Source organism: Physeter macrocephalus, chromosome 12 (genome assembly GCF_002837175.3).
Source record: "Physeter macrocephalus isolate SW-GA chromosome 12, ASM283717v5, whole genome shotgun sequence".
NCBI lineage: Eukaryota > Metazoa > Chordata > Mammalia > Artiodactyla > Physeteridae > Physeter > Physeter macrocephalus.
In genome coordinates this window covers 54,288,290-54,300,996 of record NC_041225.1, presented here as the reverse complement: position 1 = coordinate 54,300,996, position 12,707 = coordinate 54,288,290, and the positions used below count along the sequence as shown (strand labels likewise).

At 43.0% G+C, this 12,707-nt stretch overlaps 1 protein-coding gene across 7 annotated transcripts in view; it reads left to right on the top strand.

Annotated features, from left to right (window-relative positions):
* Nucleotides 1–2,434: 2,434 nt before the first annotated feature.
* Nucleotides 2,435–12,707, top strand: part of STRN (striatin) — a 121,950-nt gene continuing 111,677 nt past the window's right edge. For 6 of the 7 annotated variants that reach the window (XM_055089118.1, XM_028496681.2, XM_024118688.3 and 3 more), the window contains exon 1: nucleotides 2,442–2,835. In XM_055089118.1, the coding sequence (XP_054945093.1) occupies nucleotides 2,602–2,835 (234 nt within the window). In that variant the 5' untranslated portion in view covers nucleotides 2,442–2,601. Of the gene's footprint in view, nucleotides 2,836–12,707 lie in introns of all 7 variants that reach the window. The other variant, XM_028496683.2, reaches the window with a different exon arrangement.

Sequence of the window (12,707 nt, the reverse complement as noted above, 5' to 3'; positions counted from 1 at the left end):
GAAATAAATCCCACTTGATCATGGTGAAGGATCCTTTTAATGTATTACTGAATTTTGCTAATATTTTGTTGAGGATTTTTGCACCTATGTGCAATATCAGGGATATTGGCCTGTAATTTTCTTTTCTTGTGGCATCCTTGTCTGGTTTTGGCATCAGAGTAATGCTGGACGCATAAAATGAATTTGGAAGAGTTCCTTCCTCTTCAATATTTTGGAAGGGTTTGAGAAGGATTGGTATTAATTCTTCTTTGAATGTTAGGTAGAATTCACCAGTGAAGCTCTCTGGTCCTGGACTTTTGTTTATTTTTGATTACTGATTCACTCTCCTTGCTAATAATTGCTTGGTTCAGATTTTCTATTTCTTCCTGATTCAGTCTTAATAGGTTGTATGTTTCTAGGAATTTGTCCATTTCTTCTAGGTTGTCCAATTTGTTGACATATAATTGTTTGTAGTTGTCTCTTATGATTCTTTTTATTTCTGTGCTATCAGTTGTAACATCTCTTTCATTTCTGATTTTATTTATTTGAGTCCTCTTTCTTTTTTTTCTTGGTGAATCTAGCTAAAGGTGTTATGGGTTCTTAAACAGTTACCATTAAATTTAATCATGTTTATAGTATGTTATAAATGTATTTAAAGGAATTGTCAGACATGGCTTCTATTTGAGGGGAAAAAAACTTTTAACGTTCAAAACTTGTAAGATTACTTAAATCCTTTAGATGAAAAAATATGCCATTGTTGCATTATTGTCCCCTTGATACTCTGATAGATCTGACAAGTAAGAGAGGAGGCAACCTGTTAACAGAACTAGCAATCAGGAATTCTGGTTTCTAGTTTTGACTGTGCCACTCACTCAAAGCCTCATTGTGAACAAGTTCAACTTCTTTGGACTTCAGTTTCCTAAACTGTAAAATGAGAGGATTGGGTAGTATCTCAGAGGACACTTACAGCCAAAATAATTTACGACATAGGGAATTTGGTCAGGCCTGGATTAAACTTTTATTACAATAAAGAATGAATTCATAAAGCTGAAACATTCAATAACTGTGAGAGAGAGCTAGCCATCTTTGCAACCAGATTAGATACAATGTGTTTCCTGTCCTTTCCACAAGTAGCAATGGGAAGAGGGGGAGGGGGGAGCACAGGGACAGGATGTCCTTCCCTGACATGTCACTCACCAGCCTATATCTTTACATTTTTTCATGGCCATAAGGTCTGATATCCCAGAATTCCATCCCACAAAAGAATTACAAAATGACTTGCTATGGGGACAAAATAAGTGCTTAATTTCAAGTTCATTTGTTAAATTTTTTTCAGGTGCCTTCCTTTCATTATCGTTGTAGTGTGAATTTATAGTGACATAACTTCAAAGACTTGGGAGAAGGATAACATTTAGAGAGAAACACTTTAAAGGACGTCGGTGTGCTTTCGGTAGGCTAATACTATCTCCAGTTTGCAAATGAACCGTGGAAGAAACTGGGAACCCGACAAGTGAAAAGGGAGAAGTGCCTGGATACCTAAGATAGCTCTAGGGAGCAGAAAGGGACTTGTTTTTTCAGGTAGTTTAACTTGAAGGCACTGTGAGAATTGACTGTATATTTGCCAGTCTCCCTTTGATGACAGGAATTGTGACATTTATCTTTATATCCCCAGTGACAGATAGCACTTAGAGTCAAATATTTGCTGAAATGACTATAAATTGCTCGGGAATAAGAAAAAATGAGATTGAAATAACAGAGCCTTGGCTATCCGAAACTTTTACAGGATTTACTGCAAGATTAACTACAAAAGGAAAAGGACTTCAGAGGAGTAGTGTTTCAGGTGAAGTGTCAACAAACCAGAATTTGGAATAAGCAGAAAGCTGCTGTGTTGAGTCCAGGAGAGAGATGATCAGAGTTCCTTCTAAGTGAAAACTGATCAGGCAACAGGTTTGATTGAACCCTAAGTGTAAAAGAAAGGCAGGAGCGACAGCGATACGGAAATGTACAGAACTCAGGAGTGTCTAGGGTCAGAGAATCACCCAAGTCGGAGCAGAAGGGAGAGGTCTGAAAGTGCTGGCTGGAGAACCCCGGTCCAGGCGCCGGAGTGGCGAAGCTCGCTTTGAGCTTGTTTTTTAGCAGAACTGCCAGGAAGCCCTAAAAGATGTGCAGCTCGGGCTGGCATTGCAGCGCGATAACTTCCGTGTGTGTGTATGTGCAACAGCGAGCGCCGCCCGAGAACTTCCGCGTGCGAGGGAGACTGCAGCACCCTAGAGTGAGGAAACCCGCGCTCCCCGCTCCGCCGCGGGCATGGGCGGGACTGGGGCTGGGGCTGGGCCGCGGCCCCGCCCCAGCCGATCGCAACCCCACAGGCCTCCCGGGCCGCGCTCGCCGGCGCCACGCCCCACGACTACATTTCCCAGCAAGCCCCGGGAAGCCCGCGCGCCGCAGTTGACCCATTTCCCGGCCCGTCCCGGGCTCGGTCGGCCCCCGCGCCCAGGCGGCTGCTCCCTGCTGACTGGAGTGTGGGCGGGGAGCGGCGGAGGGAGGAGGAGGCGCTGCTGGCCGCTGCAGTTGCCTCCGCTGCTGGGCGCCTGGGCAGCTCCCCCGGTTCCCGCGGCCGCCATGGACGAGCAAGCGGGTCCTGGCGTCTTCTTCAGCAACAACCACCCGGGCGCCGGCGGTGCCAAGGGTCTCGGGCCTCTGGCGGAGGCTGCCGCGGCCGGCGACGGGTCGGCTGCGGCGGGGGCGGCCCGAGCCCAGTACAGCCTCCCGGGGATCCTGCACTTCCTGCAGCACGAGTGGGCCCGCTTCGAGGTCGAGAGAGCCCAGTGGGAAGTGGAGCGGGCGGAGCTGCAGGTAAAGACCCTCCCGGCCTGGCCCTCTTCATCCCGCCTCTTCGCTCCCTTCCGCCCCGCCCCGGACCCTTCCCCCTCCCCCGCTCAGCCCTCGCGCGTCCCCTCCCCCTTTGCTCCCGCCCATCCCACCCACAACCTTGTCCCCTTCTTCCCTTCACCTTTGCGTTTCGCCGACCCCACTTCCTCGACCCAGGTTCCCACTCCCGCCCGTGATGCGTTGTTTACCGTCCCCGCACCTTTTCATCTGCTCCTTCCCACTCTTAACTCTCAGGCTCATTTCAGCTCTCTTGCCATTCCACATCTTAGGTCTTCCCTTTCAGTTTACTAATTGGGCTGACAGTAGTTTTGCGAGAGGAGCAAATCATCTCCTGTCCTAGTGAGCCCCATCCTATGTCTAGAGACGGTCCCCGTAAAAGGTATTGACAGTTGGCGCCTGTCTGTAAGGAAGGTGATCAAAGAAGACCAGAAGTTGTGTCCGTGGGGCCTTGACTTTAGGCAAGAAGCTGCTCTTGGGCCAAAGTGTTACTAGGAATGTCAGCTCCCTTTTTATATATGTAAATGTTTCTTCTCTTCCTTCTCCCTCACCCCCTCCCGTGTTTCTTTTAGCTGTTTCAGATTCGTGGATTTTGAATGAAGGACCTAGATGATCACAGTCAGATGATGGTTCAGGGAAGGTTTTCAGTTCTCAGAATCTGAAAGGGTTAATTTTCTAAGGGTTAATTTTCTGTTCAAGGTTTTGTTAGATTGACTTGTAATTTAAAAGGAACTAAAAGGGGCTTTAAAGTTGATTACATTTCCTTTCATAAGCTGCAAGGTAAAGTATTGGGTTGGCCGGAAGGTTCGTTCGGTTAATGAATACGTTGTTCAATAAAGTTCTTAGTGAAAATGAAAAATGTGTCTCTTATTTTTACTGAAAACCGAACGAACTTTTTGGCCAGCCCAGTATATCCAGGGAGCTCTATTGTGGGCTCTTAGAAGAATGAAAGTGAGGCTGATATTTTGCAGGCCATTCTGAATTGGTAAGTAGGTTTCAGTGGTTGTTCTTAAAACTTCCAAGGCATACACCAATTTCACAAAGAACTGAAAGAACTCTGAGTGGCTGTGCCTTTCTGTTTTACTGGCTAATCCTGTATGCTTATGAAATCTGAGTGTAGTTATGGTTGGTGAAACACTTGAAGTTAAAATGCTACCCACGGTGTCACCGTTTTGGGTAGCATGTATTTTCTTTGGCACTTAAAAAAAAGAAAAGGAGAAATAGAATCATGTGCTGGAACGGGCTGCTTTGGTGGAGTGGAAGTGGTCGTGGAAGGAACAAGCAGAAAGGATTATAATACAAGCTGTGGTTGCTGCCAGCTCTGTGACCTTGAGGAAATCCTTTAACCTTTTTGAACTTCACTTCCATCATTTATTCAGCATATTTATTGAGTGCTTATACTGTGCCTCTAGGCCCTGGGATTAACAAAACTGACAAAGCCTCTGCCCTCATAGAGCTTATGTTTTAGTCGGGAGGCAAACAGTCAGCAAATGCAACTATATAGTATGCTGATCCACAGTGCAGCTGCTATGGGAAAAATAAATCAGGGTACAAGTGTAGAGTGTGATAGGGGCAGCTGTTTTAGATGGAGTGGTCAGGGAAAAATTTGTAATTTTTCTCATAATGAACTAGCAATGCATTCCATAAGTGAGCTTGTGGATTTCAGACTTAACGGAAGTATTAAAGGCAGGCTTTAACTTTAATGTTGTACAGTTGTGGATAATGATTTTTGTATGTAGCTGCTTAAATTTTAATTTCTTATCCAGTTTAGGGAATGTAAGATAAATCACACTACTTTGTTCAAAAACAAACAACAATTCTTACCTCCTTACCTGGGAAATTTGAGAATTTCCAACCTATCTCAACTCCTCTCCCCCCACCCCCATATTTAACTTTTCAATTTACCTGTAACTGTAGTTACTCTTTAGTTATGCCCCCTCTACCCCTTCCCCCAATGTTTACACACATACACATACTACTTACCGGGCTATTTATCGCAAATCTTAAACTTCTGGTAGGTTTCCCATTGGTGCTCATCATATTACGGGCACTACCTTTTTACAGTATCTTTGGTTTGTGCTCCAGTTAAATTAAGCATCCATGGAGAAACTTAGAAAATGTGCCATAGTTTTTAAACAGAACAAGTATGTATTTTGGAAGGAGAGAGTTCACAGGAATCTGTGGTCTTTGACCCTCTTATTAGCATAATTGAAAATATATTTTAAAAATCATTTCTTTACATCAACATTATTAAATTTGACCATGTCCTTTATTTTTCTTTTCCCATTGGAATTTTTCTAGAAAAACAGTAGGAAATAAGAATTGAATGAATGATGATGAAATTTGGATGAGTTGGTATCCTCTTTTTATTTTTAAATCTCTGCTTAAGTCATTAACACCGGAGTCAACAAAAATACCTTTAAGATTAGGTCTAATTTGTCCCTTCAGGAACCTGTCAGTCCTGCTCTTTCAAGTTGCCAGGGCAGAGTTGTGAAAGGCAGTCCAAGCTCTCATCTCCCTGGCCTGCCGGCACCGCTTCCTCCTTCCTTCAGATCTTGGGAGTAAGGAACTGGCCACATTGTGCCAAAAACTTATTGGTCATTTTTTGCCCCCTTGCCCATCTAGGTTAATATAAAATTCTCTTTTTACTTTTGGCAATCTCCCTCCTGCCTCACCACCACCATTCATATGAGAATAGGTAATTCATGGGAAAAGAATGGTTAAGGTTATTACTGAGCTTTATATTTGTGAAAGGAATTGGAGATAGAATACAAATCATAACATTTGAGAGAATTTTCTGTGTATGAGACATTGTGCTAGATGATTTCAAAGAAACAGTCTAACTGGAGTGATAGAACAAACAAAATGCAGTAGAATCAGAGTTTATCATTTGGGGGGTTTAAATTTTCTTAGGCTAGCATAAGAGAGGAGGGCTAGTAGTGAATGGGGAGATTAGCAGGAAGAAAGAATTTATGAAGTAATGAGAACCTAAGGCTCAGTATTTGAAAATCACTGACTTCTGGGAAAGAAGCATGTAAGTAAAAAATAGAAGGTATTGTTCCTAGATTTAGAAGTTTGTGTGTGGTAGGGGAGGCTCTGCTGTCTACCTGGAAATGCTGAATTGCATGAAAAAAGGTGATATGATTGAGTATTAGGGCATATGGTATGGAGGCTCTGTACTGGAATGTTTATGAGTGTGGGTTTTGGCATTATTGGTTCATATTTTCATTCAACAAATGTTTTCAAGTATGCACTTCATACCAAGTCCTGTTCTAAGGCACTGGAGAAACGATAACGATTAAAACAGATCCTACCTGCATGAAGCTTAAATCGTGGGGGAATACAGGCAGCAATAAATGAATACATTCATCAAACGTTAGGTGGTAATAAGTGCCATGATAAGGTAGGGTAAGGAGGATATGGAGCGCTTGAGAGGGTGGAGTGGGGAAGAAAGGCTTTACTACTGATAAGGTGCTATTTAAGCAAAGACCTGAAAAGGTGACATCTGAGGAAAGAGTGTTCTAGGCAGAGGGAACAGTAGCGGGAAGGGGAAGCATGCTCGGCATGTTTGCATTTAGGCAAACATTTAGGCATGTTTGTAATTAGGCAAGTGTGGCTGGAGTAGAGGAGGAGAATGGAAGAAATGATGTCAGACATACTGGGTCTTGCTCATTGTAAGGACTTTATTTTTACCTCAGCAAGATGGGCAACTGTTGAAATGTTTTGAGCAAAAGAGTGACACCTTTTTTTTTTTTTTTTTTTTTTTTTTGCGGTACGAGGGCCTCTCACTATTGTGGCTTCTCCCGTTGCGGAGCCTGTGGACGCGTAGGCTCAGTGGCCGTGGCTCACGGGCCTAGCTGCTCCACGGCATGTGGGATCCTCCCAGACCGGGGCACGAACCCGCGTCCCCTGCATCGGCAGGCGGACTCTCAACCACTGCACCACCAGGGAAGCCCGACGCCATCTTTAGATGGAACCCTTTGCAAGGATCCAGAATAGACTTGGAGGGGAGAAAGGGGAGATAAATCAAAGTCTAGTTAGGAGGCTATTTTTAATAATCCAAGCCAGAGATGAACTAGGGTAATAGTGATGTGATAAGTGAATAATATTCACATGTGATACATACTCAAAATATAATGGATTCTGAATACATTTTTGGAGGTGGAACTAGCAAGATATGCTGAAGGATAGGTTGTGAGATTTGAGAAAAGGGGGAGTCAATTATGACTCAGTTATTTTGACTGAGCAGCTTCATAGGACTATTGTGAAGGTTCACTGAGCATTTATTTATTTATTTATTTATTTATTTATTTAAAAATTTTTGTCTGCTTTTGGGTCTTCGTTGCTGCACGCGGGCTTTTCTCTGGTTGCAACGAGCAAGGGCTACTCTTCGTTGTGGTGTGCAGGCTTCTCATTGCGGTGGCTTCTCTTGTTGTGGACCACGGGCTCTAGGCACGCAGGCTTCAGTAGTTGTGGCTCGTGGGCCCTAGAGCGCAGGCTCAGTAGTTGTGGCGCACGGGCTTAGTTGTTCCGCTGCATGTGGGATCTTCGGGGACCAGGGCTCGAACCCGTGTCTCCTGCATTGGCAGGCGGATTCCTAACCACTGTGCCACCAGGGAAGCCCTACTGAGCATTTAAATGGACAAAATAAGCTCTTAAAATGACAGTTTATTTTTTGTTATTATTATAGCTATTATTTACAATTATGAAAGGCAGTGGCATAGTTGTGAAAGACAGTTGTGAAAGGCAACATGGCATAGACCTGGATTTAAATCTTTGCTTTAAAACTTACTATTTTATTTCATGCTAAAAATATATGTTTACCATAATTCTGACCTCGCAGGACCTTAGTGTCCTCATTTCTAAGGTAAGGCTGATAAACTACCTTGTGAGAATTAAATGAGATATTTAAAAATATCTAGCAGAGGTCTGGTACATAACACAAAGTAAGTGCCGAATAAATAAATGGTAGCAAGTGCATGATGTTAAACTTGTACTCCAGTTTGTCTCCTTGTCCCCAGAGAAAAGCAGAATCTTCAGTCATAAATCTTCTAAGGCTAGAGCATGTAAGTGTCATCCTGGGACCATGCAGTCTAATACTCTGGGTCTGAACGTGGCGCTCAGGGACATTTATGGAGGAGTGAATTATTGCCATTCCATAGCAATCAGTCTCTCTCCCCGCTGCCCTCGGAGCACCCAGACAGGTAGCATCAGGGCCACTGTGAGGGGGGACACGGTGAGGGAAGGCGGGGAGGAAGTGGGGGCCACCGTGCGGTATCCTGTCCCCTCCCTGAGGCACCGTCAGGTGGGATCCAAGGTGGGACTCAGTGTCCAGGAGCCCAGGAGAGGCCATGGGGACCCTCAGGCCAGGAAAGGCAGGCCCGAGGCGGGCCGCCCTGGGTCCCAGGGAAGCAGAGGCAAGGTTCCTGGGAGGAGTGGACTCCCCGGGAAGCCAGCCACCACACTCCTGGCCTGGTGGGTGGTCACAGCCCAACTTTCTGTCCCCCAAGGGGACTCGCCGAGAGAGGGTGTGGCCAGCAGTGTGACCCATCTGTCATGTGAGCTGGGCGCCCAGGCTGGATGTGAGCTCCCTCCAGAGCATGTAACAGGCGGGGTTCACTCACAGGGCTGGGCTGGGCTGGGACGGCTCCCCCGACCCAGCCCTTCGGCACCCTCTCGCCTCATCTGTCCGTCGGTCAGCCTCAAAACATTGACTGTATACTTGAAATGTTCTTGCTTTTCTTTATAATCCACTATGTGTCTGTTGTTTGGAACATATAAATTTCTCTGAATATATTTGTCTTAAACTTGCATGACTTTTTGGATAACAAATTATATACATTTACCAACCACTCTATAAAACTAATCTTTGGTATTATTTAGCCTTTTTAAACCACTTCCTTTTAACTTGGAACAGGTGAACCCCATTGTGGTATGGTATAATTTTGTAAACAGGTTCGTTTTTTCATTCTATTCATATTCTTGACAATTTATAATCTTTAAATATATTTTGGAAAGATTATAGAGGTTTTACTCTTTTAAAACATATCCTACTATTTGTCACTTTAGTTCATTGTTTTTCAGCTTTAGCGGCAATCTTAGAATAATCTGGGAAACTTTAAAGAATATTCATTTCCTGGCCTGTACCCCAGATCATTTAAATCAGATAAGAATTAGGGGGTCCATGGCATTAGTATTCTTTTGAGTTTCCTGGTGGCTCTAAGATACAGCAGGGATTGAGAACCATTGCTTTAGTTGTCCTTTTCTGTTATGTATGTTGGTGATTTCAACACTTGTGTTTGTATTCCAGATATGGATGACTTTTTATATAATTTGGGATATAATTTCTGTTATTTTTCTATTATTCTTTCTGATGGTACCTAGCATTTTTAGGCAGTAGAATATTATAGTTTGAATCACCTCCTGCTGAATGAGAGATATAATGATATAGTAATCTTTGAGCTGGAATAAACTTTGGAAGTAATCACCTACAACTTTCTTTTAGGGGCAAAGTGAAGCCCAGAGAGGGGTTAAATGACCAAGAATGAAATAGGTTTCGTACAAGCCCTGTCACTTAAATCTCCAGATATCTTTATGGTTTTTTTTTTTTTTTTTTTTTTTTTTTTTGCGGTGTGCGGGCCTCTCACTGTTGTGGCCTCTCCCGTTGCGGAGCTCAGGCTCCGGACGCGCAGGCTCAGCGGCCATGGCTCATGGGCCCAGCCACTCCATGGCATGTGGGATCTTCCCAGACCGGGGCACGAACCCTCATCCCCCGCGTCGGCAGGCGGATTCTCAACCACTGCGCCACCAGGGAAGCCCTCTTTATGGTTTTTAAAAAACTTCTCAAATACATTATCTTCCTTGATCCTTACAATCTTCTCAGTTAATCAGAGTCACACTAATGTGACTTATCGTTTCCCTTTTTATTTTAAAACAACAAACATGGAGATTTTACTGTGTTCTGTATACTGTTCTCTAGCTTATTTTATTAGCTACATTTAAGATTTCCTCTTGACTTTGATGTTCTGTAGTGTCATTATGATGTGTCAAGGTATAGATTTCCTTTTATTTGGGACTTTGTTAGGCTTGAATCTCTAGATTGACATCTCATTAGTTCTGCAGAATTCTTGGTCATTATCTCTTTAGATTTCTCGTCTATCTTATTCTCTTTTCTTTTCCTTTTGGGTCTCTGATTACATGTATCTTAGGCCTTCTTTATCTGCTCCATATTTCCCATTTTTTATCACTACATGCTTTATTCCAGATAATTTATTCTGATTTATCATCCAGTCCATTAATTTTCTCTACAGTTGAATCTAGTCTTTTAAGGTCATCCAGTGAGTTTGTGATTTTGGTTGTTGAACTTCAGTTTTGGTTCCATTTATAAATCTGCTGCATCTTTTCTTAGCAGCTTCCTATTCCCTGAAGGTATTTTCTGGTCGTCTTTTATTCTTTAAACCTAGTAAGTATAGTTATTTCTTTTTCTTTGTTTTTAATTAATTAATTAATTAATCTTTGGCTGCATTGGGTCTCCGTTGCTGCATGCGGGCTTTCTCTAGTTGCAGCGAGCGGGGGCTACTCTTTGTTGTGGTGCATGGGCTTCTCATTGCGGTGGCTTCTCTTGTTGCGGAGCACGGGCTCTAGGTGCACGGGCTTCAGTAGTTGTGGTTTGCGGGCTCTAGAGCGCAGGCTCAGTAGTTCTGGCACGCGGGCTCAGTAGTTGTGGCTCGTGGGCTCTAGAGCGCAGGCTCAGTAGTTGTGGCGCACAGGCTTAGTTGCTCCGCGGCATGTGGGATCTTCCGGGACCAGGGCGGGAACCCGTGTCCCCTGCAATGGCAGGTGGATTCTTAACCACTGTGTCACCAGGGAAGTCCCCAGTTATTTCAAAGTTGGTGTCTCTCTTCTTCCTATATGTGAGGTCTTGGAGGTCCCTTTCTGTGGTCTGTTGTTTTTGCTGGCTCCTGCTCATGCATATATATCTGTGTGCTGCTCAATGTCCTTGAAAAAGTATAGGACTAAATCAGGTCTCAAATAAAGGTATCTTCTTCAGAAAGTTTTGCCTTTGTTTCTGGTGGGTTTCTAGAGGCATTACCTAGACTGAACCACTTTAAAGCAAATTCGTTGCTTGAAGTTTTGGACCACCCAAATAGTTGACGCCTATTTTGGTTGTAAATACTTTTGTGGGCCAATATACTTCTGCTTCACCTTTGCCTTGAGGGTATAGGCCCTTTAGGGCCTTAGCTAAATGTATATCTCCTATTAGACTCTATACTTTGGATGTTTCTGGTCTTTGCATTTTGCCTTTTGGGTCCTGCAAAGCTGTCAAAACTGAAGCTCGGATTTGTTCTGATTGGTCATCACCAAAGGGCAAAAGTGGCTTTTGTTCCCTAACCTCATGGGTTCCCATTTTCCCTTCAATTTTGGTCAAATAATTCCTTACTTTCTTACCAGCTTTGCTTTTTAAGATGATTGTAGAAATATTTTATCTAGAATTTTTAGCTCTTTTCAGTAGGAGAGTTGTTTCACGGCATCGTTACTAGAAACTAAATTCTCTTATATTACTTTCAAAAACTGACAAATAAAAATGGCCCCAATAATTATTTGGGGAGAAATATCGTTGATAGCATTTCTTTATCAAGAGATGTGCGTATTTAGCCCTAAATATTATTTACTATCTAAATTACTTTTCTTTGTATTGGTAGGAGGATACTTACAACTTTTCTCCAAAATCTTGGTAATTTAGGCAGAATTTAAAACAAAGCCCTTTACTAATCAGCCTTTGAAAGATGTTTGAAAGTCCAAATAATTGAGACTGGTTTCCCTTTGTCAGCCTACCACGTACTTGATGTCTGCTACACTTTTTTTTTTTAATACTTTTTGATTTATGAAAGTTTTAATTCTGGGCCATTAGAAATAAAATTGCCCTTGGGATCTTTGGAGTTTCTTGCTTTGGTCGCCATTTTGATAAAACAATTTATTGACCATCATAATTTGACAGTGGAATGTGTGGACCTTCTAGTCAGACAGCTCCATAACTTCTGATTTATAATTTTTTTGGACCTCATTTTTATTTATTTTATTTTACTTTTAAAATTTTTATTTATTTATTTTTTGGCCATGCTGCTTACGGATCTTAGTTCCCAACCAGGGATTGAACCTGGGCCCTCGGAAGTGAAAGCGCCGAGTCCTAACCACTGGACCATCAGGGAATTCCCTGGACCTCATTTTTATTTGTAAATCGTAGATAACATACCCACCAAGCAGGGTAGTTGTAAGGTTTTTAAAAGATAAAATATGCACAGTACGTGACCCATAATAGGTGTCCAATAAATGGTTTGCTCTTCTTGGTTGAAATTTCTAGGGACAGAATGCATTTGATTGTATTATTTATTTAAATTATGTTTTAGAAGCCATGAACTAGTTTCAGCGATCCATTTGGCATAGTAGCTGCTTACATTCTCTTTGCCCTATTAGTAGTGATTTAAGGACAATAAAATGACAGTAGTGAAAGCAGGGAGCAGCCCAGAGGTGGCAGTAGTAGGTGGTAATAACTTGTAGGCATTGCAGACTGGAGATTTAATAGAGGAAAATTGTAGTTTGGGAGAGAAACCTGAGGCAAGAAAGAGAAGGTGAAAAGGGGGTCGAAGAAAAGAATAGACAGGGAAAGGAGCAGAGGGGTTGAGGGGAACATAGGCAGACAGGAGGCAGAAACTGCACGGCACACATTCACCTGTTCTTTTTTTTTTTTTTTTTTTTTTTTTTTTGTGGTACGTGGGCCTCTCACTGCCGTGGCCTCTCCCATTGCGGATCAAAGGCTCCGGACGCGCAGGCTCAGCGGC